Source organism: Oncorhynchus tshawytscha, linkage group LG31 (genome assembly GCF_018296145.1).
Source record: "Oncorhynchus tshawytscha isolate Ot180627B linkage group LG31, Otsh_v2.0, whole genome shotgun sequence".
Taxonomy (NCBI): domain Eukaryota; kingdom Metazoa; phylum Chordata; class Actinopteri; order Salmoniformes; family Salmonidae; genus Oncorhynchus; species Oncorhynchus tshawytscha.
In genome coordinates, this window is record NC_056459.1 from 18,101,113 (window position 1) to 18,124,976 (window position 23,864).

The 23,864-nt window shown below is 41.8% G+C and overlaps 1 protein-coding gene and 1 long non-coding RNA gene across 2 annotated transcripts; both read left to right on the top strand.

The window, feature by feature from the left end:
• Window positions 1-637: 637 nt before the first annotated feature.
• On the top strand, window positions 638-3,918 carry LOC112229577. Its single transcript, XM_024395505.2, has 6 exons — window positions 638-798; window positions 1,147-1,193; window positions 1,375-1,430; window positions 1,783-2,162; window positions 2,383-2,524; window positions 2,619-3,918. Exons 2-6 carry the CDS (start codon window positions 1,189-1,191, stop codon window positions 2,690-2,692), a joined length of 657 nt encoding a protein of 218 aa, XP_024251273.1. The 5' UTR covers window positions 638-798; window positions 1,147-1,188; the 3' UTR covers window positions 2,693-3,918.
• A 5,891-nt stretch (window positions 3,919-9,809) lies between these two features.
• Window positions 9,810-13,618, top strand: LOC112229258. The gene is made up of 3 exons (XR_006080570.1): window positions 9,810-9,888; window positions 10,402-10,421; window positions 10,531-13,618. It is a non-coding gene; the product is annotated as an uncharacterized LOC112229258 (long non-coding RNA).
• The last annotated feature ends 10,246 nt before the right edge of the window (window positions 13,619-23,864 follow it).

Consider the following 23,864-nt stretch of genomic DNA (forward strand, 5'->3'; position numbering starts at 1 on the left):
AGGTTATAGGAAATTGTGGCATCTAAACTTTTTGTTATTGTTTGTATTTACCACTAGAACGTTTGGGTGGTGCTCTCTAGTGGCAGAGTTTGTGATATTTATAGTAGGCCTACTGAGCAAATGGTTGACACTAGCTGCTACCCCCATATGGACAGCTTAGGATCATTTAGGTGGCAGGTTAGGATCATTAACGTGGCTGGTTAGGATCGTTTACATGGTAGGTTATGAGAATTAGGTTAGGAAAAGGGTTAGGGTTAAATAAAATGCTGGTCGTACAGTAGTTGTACTCTCCCTAGTCACAAACACCCTTCATTTTTCAAACCATAGAGAATGATTTTAGGCACAGAGTTTCTAAACCCAGAGTCGCAACATCGCAAGACTTCTGGAATCTCTTGCGAAGCAGACTAAGTAGACCAGGCCGGGGTTTCAGTTATTCATTTTCTCGAAATCTCAAGTCACAACCTAAATTCGAGCCAATTGAGAATTTGAACATGTTATTACTCCAACTTCGTGACAGTGACAAACTGACACGTTTTTGTTTTCGTCAAAAACGACTTAATACTGTAGGAGTGCCTTTGCTTTGACTGCCTCCACTTGCGCAGTTGAGCGGAAACTCAACCGGATGCGTCACACTTGTACATCCTGTGAATCATCTGGCTCATCTGACGTTGTTTACTTCAAACGCGGAAAAGCAAACAGAAGAAATTGCACAGCGGTCCGTTCTCTCTTCGTATCTACAGAGTGAGGATAGAAGCATCTTACATGCCAATTCACGACATTTCGTCACAATAGTGGCAGGTAAAGCTTAATTAAATTGGTGAAATAAATTATGATTGCGTATGTTGGTTGCATTTCAAGTTTTTGTGCTCAATAGTTTCACTTTCACTTTTGATAGCTTTAGGGTCTTTTTATGTCTATGTTTTAGAACATTTCTTTCAAACCTTTTCTTTTAGTAGATCTAATTATATCAAATATTTTTGACCTTTTATGTTACATGAAATGAGCAGTTGAACAAGCTGTCAGACAATAATAGCAGTTGAAAGCTGCGTTTTGTCTTGTCCAAACGTTATTCAACATGAGAGATGCTCCTCTAATGGTGACTGTCCATGCGTCCTGTCTTTATATTCTGTTTCCTTCCTAATTCAGAAAACGTCAACTGCCCTTGACCAGGCTACAGCACATACAGAAATGGCGTAAGGGATTTCTTAAATTGAGCAGACTCACTCAAATATATCTAGTTAGTGTGTTGTAATGACACTGCAATAAATCATGTGTGGTGGGGTTGACGTCATTAAAGAGCTGTACACACAAATCCAGTGTTAATTTAATAAAAACTCATGACAGTTTGTTTCTGTTGGTCTATATCCCATACAGATCTGCATGCTATCAGGACATTGAGAAAGATTTCATAAAATGTGGAGAAACACAAGGTACCTATTGATTTGTTGACTTGATCATACCTTGGCTTTGGTCACTCAACAGTTTGTGATAATATGGTAGCTGCATAGCAGTTGGTTAGCCTACAGCAGCAGCTTTTGTCACCAGTAACATTATTGTAAGCCTCAGCATTTAAAATAGATTTTAAGAAACATGTTTTGGTCAGAGTTTTAACCCTAATGAAGAAATATTGACCAAAATGTTGCCTTTAAGATCTATTTAACGTTGTGGAGCATAGACCTAGCATACAATAATATGTTAGGCTAAAACAAAAACCTGCATATATTCTACACCTGCTCTTCAGTAATTTAGTTTGACACTTTTGTTTAACAATATCTTCAACAGATTCAAGGAAATACCTACAGCAGGTGTCTGATGCAGTGTTCAAACATCATCATGCTAGTATTGCTCTCAAGAAGCCAAAGGAATCAGAGTGGAAGATTGCGGGCCTGGATGACACGTCCTACAAAGGAGAAGAGGAAATTAAGGAGTGGAAGAACTTCTACCTAAACAGTGTGGAGATGGAGGTGTTAGGAGCTGTGGAAAACCTCGTCCCGACAGAGAGTGGCCAGCTGGTCATAATGCTGTGTGAGGACCGTCAGGTGTATGCTTATGACGGAGAGGAGATGCACCTGGTCGCTCTGAGCCTGGGGGAAGTCTTTGACTCTGGGCTTCAGTATCCTGGCATCAAGTCCTTCTACAGAGGGGAGTGCTTTAAGAACATGGTGAGAATCAATCTGTAGTGAATCAAACAGTTGTTATAGCTGGTAAGAATTTAAAATGTAGTGATTCAAGTAGAGTAACATTTATCATTATTTATTTGGTATAGTTTTGTTAATATTGATATTGATAACGGATCAGGTGCATTTACAAATCTTGAGGAGTGATCATGCTTGATATCTAACACTTATGTTGTGCTGTTTTGCGTTGCATTCCGTTGTGTAGACTAAAGAAGACTGGGCCACGGTAAGACAGGGCATAGTGGGGAGGAGACTTGAAAAGGAGCACCAGGATTTACTGAGACAAGCCAAACCCAGCTTCCTGAGTTGTCTTGACTCCATCAAAGGAGCAAGCCGCACAGTCACAGGTGGGCAGGTTTAATGTGTAGCACCCTGTTTAGATAGAAAAGTAGCAATTTTTGGATTTACTCCTTAACAAGCACCTTTGCCCTTCCCTCACAGGTGCCTGTAGCTATCACAAACCAGTGGAACCTCCAACAGTACTTGATGGACTTCGTACGGTTGAAATCCTGTGAACGGGATCCAAATTCAAACAAATCTCATAATTCAAATTCCTCAAACATACACGTATTATACACCATTTTAAAGATACACTTGTTGTTAATCCCACCACAGTATCCGATTTCAAAAAGGCTTTACGAGCATACCATGCGATTATGTTAAGTGAGTGCCTAGTCACAAAAAACAGCCATTTTTCAAGCCAAAGAGAAGAGTCACAAAAAGCAGACATAAAGATACAATTAATCACTAACCGTTGATCTTTATCAGATGCCCCCCAAAAGAAATATGCCGTCTGTAGCCTGCACTCTTAATAGCGTTTGGAGATTACGTGATATGTTTTTAATTTTCCAGGTAGGCTACATCGTTTGTAAAGCGGATTGTGCTTAATTTTAAGAATTGAGCTATGAATATAGCAACATGAGAAAGCTGGGATCCTCTTTTAAATAGTAGCCACTCAAAACTCTGTTCTCACACACGATTGCGCAATGACTGGGCTTATAAGAACCCATTTCACTAGGCTCTGTAGGCTATGGGCTCTCCAACTGTGTTCCAGGGGTCTTGGGACTACATGCTACGTTTGGAGTTATTTGGCCACTTTAGTTGTGAATCAACGTTATCAAAACATATAGGCCTATGTGCTAGGCTACATGAAGCTTGCGAGTATGATTAGAAAAACTCCCACAAAAAAATGCATGCGCTGTTTCTTGCCTTAGACTGCACACGCTGGGCATCATTCACAAGTGATAATATTCTCACCCCCATCAAACTATTTTCAATTTAATCTAGTCTTTACACATACTAAATAATATGTGTGAAATTTGGTTTTGATTTAGAATTGGCCATTATCATGCACCTGTTGGAACAGGGGATGGGGGAAAAAGACATGTTGTCCTTGAATAGCAAATGGAGGATGCTTTCCCCTAGGTTAATTTTCTTGCCAGCCAGTTCGGCTACTCCAGTAGCCGAAGTCTTATCTGACTGTATATTTACAGCAGTGGTAGAAAATTCAGTAAACATGTTGATAACTTTGAATGTTTAACTTTTTCCCCTCCAAAGTACGCATGTTACCTGTTTAAACCTCTCCTGCACATTCTTCCTGTCACATCACTCCTGAACCATTCCATACTCTACAGCTCTACAGGAGTCTACACTACCAACCAATCACTTAATCTGCCCCAGAAGCTCTGTGCTGGACCAATCATATATTTTGTGCACTAATAAACAAATATACACAAATTAATTATTGTGGATCATTTTTATTTGTAAGTGTTGATTAGGTCTATGGGTGCATTTTAATAGTGTGAAGTGGTTTCTTCTCCATCTCAGAAAACAGGACACTGACAGGTAGAAACAACATTGGGGATGTCTACAGGGCTCTCATGTGCAATGATGTCAGTACAGATTAAGGAAAGGTGATGAGGAGAAGAAGCAGGAAGCCACTTGTGGTGCACCCTAGCAGCTCTGAGTTTGTGGCCAAAATAACAAGAATAATGACTAGTTTTTCTCCTTGATGTCGTCACGTTTGCATCAAGGGAATTCACTGCATTTCAGACAACTTTATATATGAATTTGTGAATGTACTTTATTACCTGTACTAACGCAGTTGGATTATATTCAGGGGTGTTTCTAGGATTTTAAGACATTGGGGGCTAAATCCCTAAGCAAGTAAGGGGTCTCAACACCTAAATGCAGGAATGAAAGAATTCCACAGTGTACAAACACATACACTCTCTCACCTACAAATGATTTGTAAACCACATTTTACTTTTTCACTGTATTTCACCTCTTGTAATTTGTGCAAATAAATATAACTAATTAGAATCTATAGAACAGCTTGAAGTGATAGTCTACTGTGTACTCAACCCACCTCTTTTCTGTCTCCATCTGCCCTCTTCTGTCACTTTCTCTGTGTCTTGTCTGTTGCTGTTTCAGGTTCTTGTTTATTACTGTCTCCTTTGTCTGTCCTTTTCTGTTCTTCTGGTGTCTATTATATCCTATTCTTATGTTGCTGTCTCTGTCTTGTCTGATGTGTCTTTAGTTTTGCAATCCAAAACGGTCAAGGGGACATTGGGGTAGCTTAACTTGTTTTGGGCATGTGTCTGGGTCACCTAAAAGGGGGCCCCCCTTTGGTGCATGTTTTGGTTTTTACATTAGCACTACACAGCTGATTCAAATAATCAAAAGCCTAATGATGAGTTGGTATTTGAATCAGCTCTGTAGTGCTAGGGCAAAAACCAAAACGAGCACTCGGGGGTTCCCAGGACTGAGTTTTGGAAACACTGATCTAAATCATCCTCTTCCCTACAATTTGCCCTTGCCTGCTGTTCTCATCTGTCCTCATCCTTAACTCATCTGAAAGGGAGCAAGGTGCCACATGTCATTATTTCATATTAAAGGGTGACTGCACTTCCTGATTTTGCTTAGTTTTAGATTTGGGACCATCAATAAATGACCATGTAAATTAGACAATTTTCATGCTGGACACCTTTTAGTTTTCTCAAATGCTTTCGATATTTATAGTTGGTTTGAGGTTTTAAAGTCATGGAATTTTGGAACTATTGGAATTTAACATAATTACTGATCGTCCCTAACTTGCCCCGTAGGAATATCCAAAGTCAACCCAAATTTACCACAGGCATTACATGAAAGAATAACATGTTTGAGGAAAGTGCACAGTTGCGGACTTCGAAAGTTATTAATAAACCAATTAGGCACATTTGGCCAGTCTTGATACAACATTTTGAACAGAAATGCAATGGTTTATTGGATCAGTATAAACTGTGCACATACACTGCTGCCATCTAGTGGACAAAATCTGGGCTGGGCTGGAATAATACATTATGGCCTTTCTCTTGCATTTCAAAAGTGATGGTACAAAAAACCGCATCTTTTTCTTTGTATAATCTTTTGCCAGATCTAAACTTCAAAGTGTTTCCTTTCAAATGGTATCAAGAATATGCATATCCTTGCTTCAGGTCCTGAGCTACAGGCGGTTAGATTTGGGTATGTAATTTTAGCCGAAAATTGAAAAAAAGTGTGGATCCTCAAAATATCACGGACAAAATGTTCAACTGCCCCTTTATGGATGGGAGGTTACCGTGGTAACAGGGCCACACAAGTCCGTGCACGTGAGTCTGTGATTTGGGTTCTGACAAGGGTCAGAACCCAAATAGCGTCTCTTTATAGCGTCTAAAAGCTATAAGTTGAAGCAGCAGATGCAAACTATAGTTGTTAAACAACCAAGACTTTTGAGTAAATTAGACCAACTTCTATGCCAATGCCTCCAAAAATGAATCCATCAGCACTTCTCTCATTGTACACAGCTCCCCTGCGTTTCTGCGTGAGGTGGGATATAGGATTCGTATTTATTTGTGCAAATTGCAGCAATGAAACAAAAGAGCAGAAATAAACTCCGCAAGAAAATAAATGTCCTCTCACTGTCAACTGCATCTATTTTCAGAGAACTTAACATGTGTAAATATTTGTATGAACATAACAAGATTCATCAACTGAGACATAAACTGAATAAGTTCAACACACATGTGACTAGCAGAAATCGAATAATGTGTCCCTGAACAAGGGGGTCAAAATTATAAGTAACAGTCAGTATCTGGTGTGGCCACCAGCTGCATTAAGTACTGCAGTGCATCTCCTCCTCATGGACTGCACCAGATTTGCCAGTTCTTGCTGTGAGATGTTACCCCACTCTTCCACCAAGGCACCTGCAACTTCCCGGACATTTCTGGGGGGAATGGCCCTAGCCCTCACACTCTGATCCAACAGGTCCCAGACGTGCTCAATGGGATTGAGATCCAGGCTCTTCGCTGGCCATGGCAGAACACTGACATTCCTGTCTTGCAGGAAATCACGCACAGAACAAGCAGTATGGCCGGTGATATTGTCATGCTGGAGGGTCATGTCAGAATGAGCTTGCAGGAATGGTACCACATGAGGTAGGAGGATGTCTTCCCTGTAACGCACAGTAATGAGATTGCCTGCAATGACAAAAGCTCAGTCTGGGGTTACTGCCCCAGACCATGACGGACCCTCCACCTCCAAATCGATCCCGCTCCAGAGTACAGGCCTCGGTGTAACGCTCGTTCCTTCGACGATAAACGCGAATCTGACCATCACCCCTTGTGAGACAAAACCGCGACTTGTCAGTGAAGCACACTTTTTGCCAGTCGTCATGCCTCCTTTCAGCGTGCCTAAGGCACGTTCACACAGATGAGCAGGGACCCTGGGCATCATTCTATTGGTGTTTTTCCAGTGTCCGTAGAAAGGCCTCTTCAGTGTCCTAAGTTTTCATAACTGTGACCTTAATTGCCTACCGTCTGTAAGCTCTTAGTGTCTTAACGACCATTCCACATGTGCATGTTCATTAATTGTTCGTTTTTACCTTTATTTAACTAGGCAAGTGAGTTAAGAACAAAATTCTTCTTTTCAATGACAGCCTAGGAACAGTGGGTTAACTTAACTGCCTGTTCAGGGGCAGAATGACATATTTGTACCTTGTCAGCTCAGGAGTTTGAACTTGCAACCTTCCGGTTACTAGTCCACCGCTCTAACCACTAGGCTACCCTGCCGGTTCATTGAACAAGCATGGGAAACAGTGTTTAAACCCTTTACAATGAAGATCTGTGAAGTTATTTGGATTTTACTGAATTATCTTTGAAAGAGGGTCCTGAAAAAGGGACGTTTCTTTTTTTGCTGAGTTTACTTTAAAAACAGCTACTCCAGCATTTTTCTAACCGTAACTCGCACATATGCTCATACTTGACTTTTGACTATTTTTATTCACAAATGTAATAGAGCACCACCGTGTTGGTGTCATAATACCCATAAAACCTAGTGGTCAAACAGGGATATTCCCCGTAGGGGATTTTAGAAAATAAGGGCTGTGTATTGTGCAGGCTTACCCTGGTGTGATGTTTTGGATAACCATGTATATCTCTCTCACACAAGGTGACTTTTATCAATTTATTCGGCTCTATTTACCCTCATATTAGAAAATGCTCATCAGCATCAAAGTAGACCTCATGCAAGACTACAAATCCCTGCAAGCTCCTGTACTTCATCTCCAGCTGACACCTTTGCTAAACTTGTATTGTCAATTTAAAGCTTGCATAAGACAGTTCACAGAATTGTCAATATAAAGAAATGTAGCCAATTTATTCATTACTACATTTAGCTAACGTTAAATAGATACATTCTTACCTTTGCCTCGATTCGGCAGTCTCGTCCAGATCACCATGGTATTTGTAGTTCTTTATGATAGCCACGTTAGCAGCTGATTAGCATACAAATAATATGGTTAAATACAGGCAAACATGTTGAAAAGTGACCTTGTCCTAGAGAGATTTACACTGTTATTAAAATGTCACGCCAGGATAAGCCTACACGCAACACATCATTTATTTGAAGTGTTTCTAAAATCCCCCATGGGAAAAATGATGGAAATATTATTGGAAAAATGTCCATGTTGACTGCAAGGTTTTATGAGTATTATGAGTCTTACTGTGGTATTCTTTGCTCTCACTGTTGAGCCCTGCAAATTGACCAACCCCCAACATAGCTGGTGAAATAGACATTCTTTACCCGCCATTGCTAAATCTACCCGCATTTGCCAAACCATGAATAACAGGCTCAGACCATTATTGTTCCTCCACCGAACTTTACAGTCTGCACTATGCATTGTGGATGCAGTCGCTCCGTCGCCCTCCTCTCGACACCATTGGAAGTTCGTTGTGCGGCCCATCTCGTGGTCTCTCGTGTGTGGTCTCGCAAGGGGCTGTGTACGGGGGTTCGTCAGGGTGGTGTCCGTCGGTGGGCTGAAGGCGGACCGGTGGGGAGTTGGGTCCGGAAGTTGGTGGCGGCAACTCTGGACGCGCGCCAGGCCCTTCTGGAAACCCATTTCATGAAGCCCATGACGAACAGTTATTGTGCTGATATTACTTCTAGCTGCAGATTGGAACTTGGTAGTGAGTGTTGCAACCGAGGACAGATTATTTTTATGCGCTACACGTTTCAGCACTAGGCGGTCCTGTTCTGTGAGCTTGTGTGGCCTACCGCTTCGCGGCTGAACTGTTGTTGCTCCTAGACACTTCACAATAACAGCACTTACAGTTGACCAGGGCAGCTCTAGCAGGGCAGAAATTGGACGAAATGACTTTTTGGAAAGGTGGCATGCTATGATGGTGCCATGGTGAAAGTCACTGAGCTATTCAGTACGGCCATTCTACTGCCAATGTTTGTCTATGGAGATTGCATGGCTGTGTGCTTGATTTTATACATCTGTCAGCAATGGGTGTGGCTGAAATAGCCGAATCCATTAATATTAAGGGGAGTCCACATACTTTTGTATATATTGTGTATAATATTTGACTAAAACATAATAATTTCAAACCTTTACATTTAGGGACATTGCCCTTCGTAGAGTGCCATCTTTCGGATGGGAAGTTGAAACGGGTGTCCTGACTCTTTGTTATCATTCAAAATACCATGGCACTTATTGTAAGAGTACTGGTGTTCATCCCGGTGTCGTTGCTAAATTCCCATCCTGGCCACATTCCATCATGGCCACCTAATCATCCCCCTCATTCCTAATTGGCATACATCACTCCTCACCTCTCCACCTGATAGCTGATGTGTGGTGAGTGTTCTGGCACAAAAATGGTTTCCATGCATCATTGAGGTGGGTGCTACGCATTGTTGGTGGATGTGGTGAGTTTCCACCTACTATGTAATGCGCTTTGAATACCTCAGTTGGTATAAAAGTGCTATATAAATCCAATAAATTATTATTGATTATTCTTTGTGTACGATCATGTCTCTCTATTATGCGTGGGAATATGTGGGAACAGATTTACTAAATGAAATCACTTGGAGCTGATTTTCTGGTGTTTTTACAGTCTTTTATGTCCAACATTTTATTTTTTATGAAAGAAATATAAACAATAAAATAATTATTTATCTATCTGTCTGTCTGTCTGTCTGTGTTTTTTGATTGTTTGTTATTTTTCTCAGAAAACTTGTGGGGCCAAATAAAACCAGTTGGGGAACCCTGGACTATGGTCTCATGAGTTTTCTCAATTCCGCCTGTGGATAGGTCAGGTACCACCAGAGGTCCTAGTTCCCCTAGTTGGGAACTAGGCTATTATGCGTTAGCCGATTTACTTTCATTTTCATATTTGCAACTACCAAAAAAATGGTGAGTAGCCTTTTTACTTCGTCTGTTGAGAAGAAATGAAGAAACACGACAAACATCAACATTTGAACACACATGATATTTTATTAATCTATCGATTTTGCCAAAACATATAAAGATAAATTCGAGCGATGTGAAGGGCACGCACGCGCGCACAGACACACCTATGCAAATTTTTATTTATCGAGACAAGTCAGTTAAGAACAAATTCTTATTTTCAATGACGGCCTAGGAAATGCCTGTTCAGAGATAGAACGACAGATTTGTACCTTGCCAGCTCAGGGATTTGAACTTGCAACCTTATGGTTACTAGTCCAACGCTCTAACCACTAGGCTACCCTATTTGGCCTAGTCTACCATCTTTGTCCTATACTCTCAAAAACGTAGTTTTTTCGGAAAGTAAATTTGGCGATATTCAAATAAGTATTAACCTTCTCATGACTTTTCATAATAGCAGTAGCAGTTATTGTAGTTTTAGTTTATTAACTGTTTATGACGTTATCTTTCCCATGACAGGAGACCGGACTACGAGAGAGGTGAGCCTCAACATAGTAACCATTAATTCTTCTTTTGATATTTCAATACATTAATTGATTACACACTTATTTATTGAGAAAATGTATATTGTGTCATTAAATTTTTTAGGGCAGAATTGTTTTTGCTGACTGAAGACAGTTTTAGGATGAATGCCTACAATATCATCTGTGAAATGGACAAACTACACGTAACTAAGGAATATGTGGATGAGGTATGCATGTACCCCTTTGAAGACAAAGGTAAAACAAGTTTCAGGTTGGATATTCGATGGATATTCACCTGCAGTTTTCCTTACGTCCACCTACAGCAGTTAGGGACCGTCAACATAGTGATAAATCACATTTTTGACATTTCAATAGCTCTTTAACCATTACTCCTAAAACTTTCAAAACTGGTTCTAGCTAATTTGATGACATAGACACACATTGCGCACACTTTTTTTTGTAGGTTTACATCTCGCACTATTTTAAATTCATTATTTACATTTTTGAATTTCAATAGCTCTTTGGTCATGTGACTTACTGACTTCAAACAAGGTTCAGAATGTACACTCAGTGGCCCTACGCAATGCACACCCTTTAGTTTGTCCATTTTAAACTCACACGTTTTTACATGAATTTTTCTAACTTTCAAATGTCAATAGCTCCTTGGTCATGTGACCTACTGACTTCAAACAAGGTTCAGAATTGTCCATTTTAATCTCACCAGATTTTACATTAATTTGCCTGCTCTGCCCCCCTGAAGGACAGTGTCACTCACACACCTATTCACTTGGGCCTTCTCCCTGGGGCCTTTCTGACCTCCAGGCAGGCCCCCATTGACCTGGTGACCTCTGACTCCTGACCTCTAGGCCTACACTCCCTGCCCGCCTGCCTGCCCTGGGCCTGAGAGTGTATAGCTTACTCCCTGGAACTACAGACCTCCATACCTACTCTCCCTACCCGGTCAACACCCCCTCTTGGTCTTAGAGTATAGCTTACTCCCTGGAATTACTAAGACATCTATAGTCCCGCTGTCAGGAACCACGTGCACCTGGTAACCCGTAACAGGCTCTGTGCATCTGGTAACCCGTAACAGGCTCTGTGTACCTGGTAACCCATAACAGGCTCTGTGGTTCTGGTGACCTGCCCGCTTTTTTCTGCTCACAGACTAAGTCCCCACTCCAACCTCCATGGCCTGAGTGCTGCCCCCAGCCCCTGATTAACGTCCGGTGGTATCATCAGAGGCTTTTCTGTCTTACAAACTGGACATCAGTTGCCGCTACAAACCTTCAGCTGACTTTGACTGTTGTTTTTACACCCAATCGACATCAAGTACCAGCGCAATACTTATAAGCTTGAGGACCAAATACCCCTCGCTGTATCTAGCGGCACCATCAACCGGGTGTCAGAAGAAGCAACAGAAAATAATCCTCCCCTTTCAATCATTTGCTTTCCCAGTCAGCCCAGAACCATAGGAACCACCTTTACCAGCGCTTCATCGATATTCCTCACTTTGACATGAGGGGGTCACAGTCACCCAACGGGTGATTTGAGTGTTACTGTGACAGGTCGGAACGCTCCTTTGAATTTGAATTTCAAGTTGACATTCATTGATCCATGCCCAGTGGGAACCTAGGCTTCTTCCGTCAATTTTATGGATCCGCAGCAAATCGATGAGTGTGGATGGTACTACCCACATCAGATGTAGGCCCCCTCCCCAGACAAGCTGGAGATACCTCTCCCCACTTCGTAGGGCATGAGCCAGATCCATGCAATGCCCTATCACTGCGGGCCAATGGGTTTAGTCTCCGCCTCAAGTGTAGTGAGCGTAGAGGAGACCTCCCCACCTACGGTGCTCGTTGGTGTGGGGGCGGCGAGCACCGTAGCTGGGGAGATCCGCGAGAAGGGCCTGGCGCGCGTCCAGAGTTGCCGCCACCAACTTCCGGACCCAACTCCCCACCGGTCCGCCTTCAGCCCACCGACGGACACCACCCTGACGAACCCCCGTACACAGCCCCTTGCGAGACCACACACGAGAGACCACGAGATGGGCCGCACAACGAACTTCCAATGGTGTCGAGAGGAGGGCGACGGAGCGACTGCTCCCCTTGACGCAGCTTGAGCTAAGCCCCACTTCGCACCCCAGCCCGACCGACCCAGCCCTTAGAGCTCTCTTCTACCCCTAAGCCATAAGACTACTGAACATCTAATCAAATGACTACCCAGACCTTTCACTGTAAGGTCTACACCTGGTGTATTTGGCGCATGTGACAAATGCAATTTGATTTGATTTGATTAAACTTGCCAGTCTATGTCATGGAAAGAGCAGGTGTACATTATATTTTGTACACTCCGTGTCTATGTTAACATATTTTCTGCTGTCTGCTCCCCATAGGCAGGGTCTATAATAGACTCTCCCTGCTCATGTACAGGTAATAAAGTAGCTAAATACATGAATGAATAAATATATACAGTTGTGTGAAATGCAGTGGATGATTTTAATGCAACAGTGAAGACTTCAAACGGGAGAACAACGATTAATTATTTTAGTTAATTCAGGCTGATTCTCACAGAGCTGCTAGGGTGCACCTCAATAGTCTACAGTAGCTTCATGCTTTCTCTCCTCATCACCTTTCCCAGCTTTGCTGTTGAACCCCTAACTTTATTGGATAACATTTTAGTTTAAATCTACTTGTAAATATGCATTTAAAAAACAACAACCTAAAATGACCTCTCAGCACCAATCTTTTCTGTGCTTGCTTGCCATTGGTGCCTGTCCCCTGTTGTGTAACATACGTTTCTGGCTGTGAACAGTCTGAGTATTTGGCACATGCTGGTGGAAGGTGGAGACAGAACGTCAGAGAGGCTGAGAGGGGAGAAACAGAGTCTGATGGTAGGGAGACAAACAAGAAGACGTATTGTAGAGCATCATGTCAAAGGAGCTTTATCAGACTGTTGATATTTGGTTTCTAACATTATTATGTTAGTCCTACTATAAATTATTTTGATGGAATCACATTCTGACATGCATTTGATAATGCAAAACATGTCCTTGTGTCAATTCTTTAAAATGTGTTATCAATACAATGAGAAAGGGAATAAACCATGTGTGGGTTTTTCTTTTTGCATATAATGTATTTTTATTCTCTCTTTTGTTATTGAATGGATTCAAGTGTGCAATTAAAATACTCTAAAATAAATAGACTCCAAACATGTCAGATTTCAGTAGTTGTGTGTGTGAGTTAGCAAGGAAAGCTACTTTCACTTCACAACCATGTCTTTGTCCTGCCTAGTTTTTAGTAATGTGAGGAACTGTAGCAAATTTTCATTGGCTCTAAATCCTGCTTTGCATAGTAATTTCTTCATGCTTTGCGGACTGTTTCATACTTTCAGTATCTAGGTTTTCATCCAATTGATGACAGATTGTCATGCAAATATTCTGAAATCTGCATAAAAACAATATGCACATTTTCCCACCAGAGTTGTTTCAGACTGATTAAAGGGAAAAGCTTCTTCCAGTCCGTGGTGAGTAATCCCAGTTCTGATGTCCATAAATTATTTTCGGTCATAAGAGACGGACGCAGCAACATTATGTACAAAATAAGTTAAAAATAGTTACAAAAACAACGCAAAAAATGAACAAAAAAGCACAATTGATTACAGGCATGTAAAACGTCAGCCATCCTCTTCGGCACCATTTTCGGGATAAGCTGTTTACATGCACCTTTGATATACCGATCACGAGTATCCCTGTATACGTGAATGAACTAAATATTCCTCATTTAAATTCATACGGGTTAAATGGAATAGTAACTGAAATATGGACACGAATGTAGGCCTATAACCTCTCACATGAAGCATTATATAATAATAACCAGTGGTGGAAAAAGTACCCAATTATCATACTTGAGTAAAAGTAAAGATACCTTAATAGAACATGACTCAAGTAAAAATGAAAGTCACCCAGTAAAATACTTTGAATTGCTAAAATATACTTTTTATTTGTATTCATTTTATCTTTATTTAACCAGGTAGGCCAGTTGAGAACAAGTTCTCAAATACAACAGCGACCTGGCCAAGATAAAGCAAAGCTGTGCGACAATAAACAACACAGAGTTACACGTGGGATAAACAAAAGTGCAGTCAATAACACAATAGAAAAATCTATATACAATATGTGTAAATGGAGTAAGGAGGTAAGGCAATACATAGGCCATAGTAGCAAAATAAATACAATTTAGCAAATGAACACTGGAGTGATAGATGTGCAGATGATGATGTGCAAGTAGAAATACTGGTGTGCAAAAGAGCAACAAAAAAAGTAAATAAAAACAATATGGGGATGAGGTAGGTAGTTGGATGGGCTATTTACAGATGGGCTGTGTACAGCTGCCGCAATCGGTAAACTGCGCAGATAGCTGATGCTTAACGTTAGTGAGGGAGATATCAGTCTAGAACTTCAGCGATTTTTGCAATTCGTTCCAGTCATTGGCAGCAGAGAACTGGAAGGAATGGCGGCCAAAGGAGGTGTTGGCGTTGGAGATGACCAGTGAGATATACCTTGTGGAGCGCGTGCTATGGGTGGGTGTTGTTATGGTGACCAGTGAGCTGAGATAAGGTGGAGCTTTACCTAGAAAATACTTTTTGATAACCTGGAGTCATTGGGTCTGGAGACGAATATGTAGTGAGGGCCAGCTGACGAGAGCATACAGGTCACAGTGGTGGGTGGTATATGGGGCTTTGGTGACAAAACGGATGGCACTGTGATAGACTACATCCAATTTGCTGAGTAGAGTGTTGGAGGCTATTTTGTAAATGACATCGCCGAAGTCGAGGAATGGTAGGCTAGTCAGTTTTACGAGGGTATGTTTGGCAGCGTGAGTGAAGGAGGCTTTGTTGCGAAATAGGAAGCTGATTCTAGATTTCATTTTGGATTGGAAATGTTTAATATGAGTCTGGAAGGAGAGTTTACAGTCTAGCCAGACACCTAGGTATTTGTAGTTGTCCACATATTCTAAGTCAGAACCGTCCAGAGTAGTGATGCTAGTCGGGCGGGCGGGTACGGGCAGCAATTGGTTGAAGAGCATGCATTTAGTTTTACTAACGTTTAAGAGCAGTTGGAGGCCACGGAAGGAGAGTTGTATGGCATTGAAGCTCGTCTGGAGGTTTGTTGACACAGTGTCCAAAGAAGGGCCAGATGTATACAGAATGGTGTCATCTGCGTAGAGGTGGATCAAGGAATCACCAGCAGCAAGAACAACATCATTGATATATAGAGAGAAAAGAGCCAGCCCGAGAATTTAACCCTGTGGTACCCCCATAGAGACTGCCAGAAGTCTGAACAACAGGCCCTCCAATTTGACTGACACTGAACTCTGTCTGAGAAGTAGTTGGTGAACCAGACAAGTCAGTCATTTGAGAAACCAAGGCTGTTGAGTCTGCCGATAAGAATACGGTGATGGACAGAGTCGAAAGCCTTGGCCAGGTCAATGAAGACGGCTGCACAGTACTGTCTTTTGTCGATGGGGGTTATGATAGCTTCCTATTTCGCAGGCCCAGACGGCATCCCCAGCCGCGCCCTCAGAGCATGCGCAGACCAGCTGGCCGGTGTGTTTACGGACATATTCAATCAATCCCTATACCAGTCTGCTGTTCCCACATGCTTCAAGAGGGCCACCATTGTTCCTGTTCCCAAGAAAGCTAAGGTAACTGAGCTAAACGACTACCGCCCCGTAGCACTCACATCCGTCATCATGAAGTGCTTTGAGAGACTAGTCAAGGACCATATCACCTCCACCCTACCTGACACCCTTGACCCACTCCAATTTGCTTACCGCCCAAATAGGTCCACAGACGATGCAATCTCAACCACACTGCCCTAACCCATCTGGACAAGAGGAATACCTATGTGAGAATGCTGTTCATCGACTACAGCTCGGCATTCAACACCATAGTACCCTCCAAGCTCGTCATCAAGCTCGAGACCCTGGGTCTCGACCCCGCCCTGTGCAACTGGGTACTGGACTTCCTGACGGGCCGCCCCCAGGTGGTGAGGGTAGGCAACAACATCTCCTCCCCGCTGATCCTCAACACTGGGGCCCCACAAGGGTGCGTTCTGAGCCCTCTCCTGTACTCCCTGTTCACCCACGACTGCGTGGCCATGCACGCCTCCAACTCAATCATCAAGTTTGCGGACGACACAACAGTGGTAGGCTTGATTACCAACAACGACGAGACGGCCTACAGGGAGGAGGTGAGGGCCCTCGGAGTGTGGTGTCAGGAAAATAACCTCACACTCAACGTCAACAAAACTAAGGAGATGATTGTGGACTTCAGGAAACAGCAGAGGGAACACCCCCATCCACATCGATGGAACAGTAGTGGAGAGGGTAGCAAGTTTTAAGTTCCTCGGCATACACATCACAGACAAACTGAATTGGTCCACTCACACAGACAGCATCGTGAGGAAGGCGCAGCAGCGCCTCTTCAACCTCAGGAGGCTGAAGAAATTCGGCTTGTCACCAAAAGCACTCACAAACTTCTACAGATGCACAATCGAGAGCATCCTGGCGGGCTGTATCACCGCCTGGTATGGCAACTGCACCGCCCTCAACCGTAAGGCTCTCCAGAGGGTAGTGAGGTCTGCACAACGCATCACCGGGGGCAAACTACCTGCCCTCCAGGACACCTACACCACCCGATGCTACAGGAAGGCCATAAAGATCATCAAGGACATCAACCACCCGAGCCACTGCCTGTTCACCCCGCTGTCATCCATCCAGAAGGCGAGGTCAGTACAGGTGCATCAAAGCTGGGACCGAGAGACTGAAAAACAGCTTCTATCTCAAGGCCATCAGACTGTTAAACAGCCACCACTAACATTGAGTGGCTACTGCCAACACACTGTCAATGACACTGACTCTACTCCAGCCACTTTAATCATGGGAATTGATGGGAAATGATGTAAATATATCACTAGCCACTTTAAACAATGCTACCTTATATAATGTTACTTACCCTACATTGTTCATCTCATATGCATACGTTGATACTGTACTCTATATCATCGACTGCATCCTTATGTAATACATGTATCACTAGCCACTTTAACTATGCCACTTGGTTTACATACTTATCTCATATGTATATACTGTACTCGATATCATCTACTGTATCTTGCCTATGCTGCTCTGTACCATCACTCATTCATATATCCTTATGTACATATTCTTTATCCCCTTACACTGTGTATAAGACAGTAGTTTTTTTGGAATTGTTAGTTAGATTACTTGCTCGTTATTACTGCATTGTCGGAACTAGAAGCACAAGCATTTCGCTACACTCGCATTAACATCTGCTAACCATGTGTATGTGACAAATAAAATTTGATTTGATTTGATTTGATAGCGTTTAGTACCTTAAGCGTGGCTGACGTGCACCCGTGACCAGCTCGAAAACCGGATTGCATAGTGTAGAAGGTACGGTGGGATTCGAAATGGTCAGTGATTTGTTTATTAACTTGGCTTTCAAAGACTTTAGAAAGACAGGGCAGGATGGATATAGGTCTATAACAGTTTGGGTCTAGTGTCACCCCCTTTGAAGAGTGGGATGACTGCATCAGCTTTCCAATCTTTAGGAATCTCGGACAATATGAAAGAGGTTGAACAGACTAGTAATAGGGGTTGCAACAATGGTGGCGGATAATTTTAGAAAGAGAGGGTCCAGATTGTCTAGCCCAGCTGATTTGTACGGGTCCAGGTTTTGTAGCTCTTTCAGAACATCTGCTATCTGGATTTGGGTAAAGGAAAAGCTGGGAGGCTTGGGCAAGTAGCTGTGGGGGGTGCGGAGCTGTTGGCCAGGGTTGAGGTATCCAGGAGGAAAGCATGGCCAGCCATAGAGAAATGCTTATTGAAATACTTGATTATCGTGGATTTATTGGTGGTGACAGTGTTTCCTAGCCTCAGTGCAGTATGCAGCTAAAAAGAGGTGCTCTTATTCTCCATGGACTTTACAGTGTCCCAAAACTTTTTGGAGTTAAAGCTACAGAATGCAAATTTCTGTTTGAAAAAGCTAGCCTTTGCTTTCCTAACTGACTGTGTGTATTGGTTCCTGACTTCCCTGAAAAGTTGCATATCGCAGGGACTATTTGATGCTAGCGCAGTATGCCACAGGATGTTTTTGTGCTGATCGAGGGCAATCAGGTCTGGAGTGAACCAAGGGTTATATCTGTTCTTAGTTCTACATTTATTGAAAGGGGCATGCTTATTTAAGATGAGGACATTACTTTTAAAGAACAACCAGGCATCCTCTACTGAACTGATGAGGTCAATATCCTTCCAGAATACCCGGGCCAGGTTGATTAGAAAGGCCTGCTCACAGAAGTGTTTTAGGGAGCGTTTGACAGTGATGAGGGCTGGTCGTTTGACCGCAGACCCATAACAGATGCAGGCAATGAGGCAGTGATCTCTGAGATCCTGATTGAAAAGAGCAGAGGTGTATTTGGAGGGCAAGTTGGTCAGGATAATATCTTTGAGAATGCCCATGTTTACGGATTTAGGGTTGTACCTGGTGGGTTCCTTGATAATTTGTGTGAGATTGAGGGAACCTATCTTAGATTGTAGGACGGCCAGGGTGTTAAGCATATCCCAGTTTAGGTCACCTAACAGAAGGAACTCTGAAGATAGATGGGGGGGGGCAGCGGCGATCAATTCACATATGGTGTCCAGGGCACAGCTGGGTGCTGAGGGGGGCCTATAACATGCGGCAGCAGTGAGAGACTTATTTCTGGAAAGATTCATTTTTAAAATTTGAAGCTCGAACTGTTTGGGCATTGACCTGGATAGTATGACAAAACTCTGCAGGCTAACTCCTCCCCTTTCGGCAGTTCTATCTTGACAGAAAATGTTGTAGTTGGGGATGGAAATCTCCAAATTTTTGGTGGCCTTCCTAAGCCAGAATTCAGACACGGCAAGGACATCAGGGTTGGCGGAGTGTGCTAAAGCAGTGAGTAAAACAAACTTAGGGAGGAGGCTTCTGATGTTAACATGCATGAAACCAAGGCTTTTACTGTTACAGAAGTCAACAAATGAGAGCGCCTGGGGACACACAGTGCCTGGGTTAACCTCTACATCACCCAAGCAACAGAGGAGTAGGATGAGGGTACGGTTAAATGCTATCAAAACTGGTCGTCTAGTGCGTATGGGACAGAGAATAAAAGGAGCAGATTTCTGGGCGTGGTAGGATAGATTCAGGGCATAATGTACAGACAGGGGTATGGTAGTGTGCGGGTACAGTGGAGGTAAACCAAAGCATTGAGTGGACATATGAGAGGTTGCGTCTATGGAGGCACTAGTTATGCTAGGTGCGGTCACCACATGTGTAGGTGGGACAAAATAGGTATCTGAGGCATGTTGAGTGGGACTATGGGCTCCGCTGTAAAATAAAACAACGCTAACTACCCTAAACAACAGTATACAAGGCATATTGACATTAGAGAGAGACATAAAGCGAGGCATAAGGCAATCACAGGTGTTGATTGGGAGAGCTAGCTAAGACAAGAACGAGTAAGACAACAACAGCTAATCAGCTAACACAACAACAACAGGTAAAATGGCGATGAATGGGCATAGAGGGTCAGTTAACTACACACAGGGCCTGAGTTCGAGGCTGGGGCCGACAGAAACAAAATAAACAAAATGGAGTAACGTGATTAATGAACAGTTAAACATCAAAAGTAAAAGTACAAATAATTCAAATTCCCTATATTAAGCATCATAAGTAAAAGTACAAACAATTTCAAATTCCTTATATTAAGCAGACAGCAGCATTTTCTTGTTTTTAAAATGTACGGATAGCCAGGGGCACACTCACTAAAGCATTTGCGTTTAATGAGTCTGCTAGATCATAAGCAGCAGGGATGACCAGGGATGTTCTCCCTGGTCAAGTGTGTGAATTGGACCCTTGTGCTGTCCGGCTAAGGATTCAAAACTTCTACAGGCTAGGGTCTATTTTTCTCCATTTCCGCCTGACTGACGTCCCCAAAGTAAACTAAACTAAACTAAATCCAGATATGCATATAATTGGTACCATTGGAAAGAAAACTCTGAAGTTTGTAGAAATGTTAAAATAATGTAAGAGACTATAACACAATAGATATGGTAGGAGAAAATTCAAAGAAAAACCAAACTGGACATATTTTTTGTTTTGAGAGCCCATGTTCCTCCATTAGAACGTATAGGGAAAAAATTAAATCCAGCTCCCAGTATGCAATTCCTATGGCTTCCACTGGATGTCAGTAGTCCTTGTTCAAGGTTTCAGGCTTGTTTCTTCCCAAACGAGGAAGAATTGTGAGTTTTAGTACTGGGATACAGACTTAGAAATCAGTCTATGCGCGTACGATGAAGAGGACGCGCACCTGCTAATATCATTTTCCTATTGAACATACTTCTTTCTGTATGAAATATTATAGTTTATTTACAATTTAGGGTACCTGAGGATTAAATAGAAACGTATTTTGACTTGTTTTAACAAAGTTTAGCGGTAGCTTTTGGATTCCTTTCTCTGCATGTTGATTGAGTGGATTACTCAAATCGATGGCACCAACTAAACAGACTTTTTGGGATATAAAGAAGGATTTTATCTAACAAAACAACACTAAATGTTGTAGCTGGGACCCTTTGGATGACAAATCAGAGGAAGATTTTCAAAAAGTAAGTGAATATTTTATCGCTATTTGTGAATTTATGAAACCTGTGCTGGTGGAACAATATTTTGATGTGGAGCACCGTCCTCAAATAATCGCATGGCATGCTTTCACTGTAAAGCCTATTGTAAAATCAGACAGTGCAGTTAGTTTAATAAGAATTTAAGCTTTTAACCGATATAAGACACTTGTATGTTCGTAAATGTTTAATATCCATAATTTCTATGATTTTTTATTTGAATTGCGCACCCTCCAGTTTCACCGGAAGTTGTCCCGTTACTTTTGAGTGTCACAGAAAACGTAAAAAGTACATTATTTTCTGTAGGAATGTAGAAGTAAAACAAAAAGTAGTCAAAAATGTAAATAGTAAAGTAAAGTACAGACAACAGAGAAATACTGAACTTCTCTAGGATAGGGGGCAGCATTCGGAATTTTGGATGAAAAGCGTGCCCAAATTAAACTGCCTGCTACTCATGCCCAGATGCTAAGATATGCATATTATTAGTAGATTTGGATAGAAAACACTCCAAAGTATCTAGAACTGTTTGAATCATGTCTGTGACAATAACATAACTTATTTGGCAGGCGAAACCCCGAGGACAAACCATTCAGGTTTTTTTTTTTTAGGTCACTCTTTTCAATAGGTTTTCATTGGGAATCCAGATTTCTAAGGGACCTTCTTGCAGTTCCTATTTTTTCCACTGTATGTCAACAGTCTTTGGTTGAGGAAATTGGTTGAGGATTTTCCTTTGAGAAACTAAGAAGTAACACTGTTCAGAATGAGGCTGGAGGGAAGTGTACTCTTTGTTAGAGGCGCGTTACACAGAGGCTAGCTAGACTTTGTTTTCCTCCTGTATTGAACACAGATCATCCCGTCTTCAATTTGATCAATTATTTACATTAAAAAATACCTAAAGTTGTAATACAAAAGTACTTTGAAATGTTTGAACAAAGCTTACAGATAACTTTTGAGATATTTTTTTGTTTTTCTGGATCAAATGCGCCAAATAAATGGACATTTTGGATATATATCGACGGAATTAATAGAACAAAAGGATCATTTGTGATGTTTATGGGACATATTGGAGTGCCAACAGAAGAAACTCGTCAAAGGTAAGGCATGAATTATATCTTTATTTCTGCGTTTTGTGTTGCGCCTGGAGGGTTGAAATATGATGGTCTGGGTTTGTTTGCTTGGGTGCTATCCTCAGATAATAGCTTGAGAATCTGACACGTTGGCTGGATTCACAACAAGTGTAGCTTTAATTTGGTATATTGAATGTGTGATTTCATGAAAAATTTATTTTTATAGGAATTTATTTGAATTTTGCGCTCTGCATTTTCACTGGATGTTGGCCAGTTGGGGTGCTAGAGTCCCATATATCCCAGAGAGGTTTTTAAAGTATTTTAAATACATTTTTACACCACTTTTATTAACTCATGCAAAATGACGCATTCTTGCAGTAAAACTATACAACAAATGTTCATTTTGTCTGGGAACAGGAATAGAAAAATGTTTTATTTCTTTCAGCATATGTTGAGAATTTTAATGCCTGTGTAACTTGTTATCTTATCAGGAACGTGTTTCATCATTTTCTCAGCTTTTCATTTACTTATAAACCTGTCCATCTGATGACATTTTGACATTTTGCACAGGACCAATCTTACCACAAGTTATTGCGTTTTCTCCTCGGTCCCTAAACCAAAAAGACAACTTTGGCAATCAACAGACAACTTTACCGGTCGTTGTACTATTGCATAATTTCTTTTTACTATGTTTTTGTTGATGAATGCACAAACTGTCAGATAAAGTAAAAGTTATGTTTGTGAGCAATACAAGCTGATACATTCACTTTGTAAACATAGGAGCTTTACCCTGCCTAGTTTTTCTGTGATGTGGTCGATTGTAACAAATTTTAAATTGGCTCAAATTCCTGCTTCGCAACATAATTTTCATGCATGGCCAGTCCGACCCTGTCACGTCCTGACCTTAGTTCCTTTTTAATGTCTCTATTTTGGTTTGGTCTTGGCGTGAGTTGGGGTGGGCATTCTATGTTGTTCATTTTATGTTTTGTTCTGTGTGGTGTATTTCTATGTGTTTGACCGGGTATGGTTCCCAATCAGAGGCAGCTGTCAATCGTTGTCTCTGATTGAGAACCATACTTAGGTAGACTGTTCCCACCTGTGTTTGTGGGTAGTTGTTTTCTGTTTTGTGTGTCTTCACCTTACACAACTGTTTCGTTCCCGCTCTCTCTTTGTTGTTTTTTTTTGGTTATTGCAGTTTTCAGTTTATTTATTAAAATGAACATGGACACTTACCACGCTGCGTTTTGGTCTGATCCTTCCTATTCCTCATCCGAGGAGGACAGACCCTTAATACTTTAATTTACTCCGCTTAGATGGAGTCTGTTTTTGATCCATAGATATGTGAGCGAGCATCTATAATTGATGGGAATGTTCTTTCAAAGTGTTTTAACAACCGAACCAACCAAGTTAGTGTCTTATTACTTTGCTTCTCTGCGTTCACGCTGCATCAGCAAATAACAAATAATGGCGTTTTTTAATCTGTTTGAAATAAGGTTGTTTCGTTTGTCAACTTTGCCCTGCCTCACTCTTATCAAATCAAATGTATTTGTCACATACACATGGTCAGCAGATGTTAATGCGAGTGTAGCGAAATGCTTGTGCTTCTAGTTCCGACAATGCAGTAATAACCAACGAGTAATCTAACCTAACAATTCCAAACCTACTACCTTATA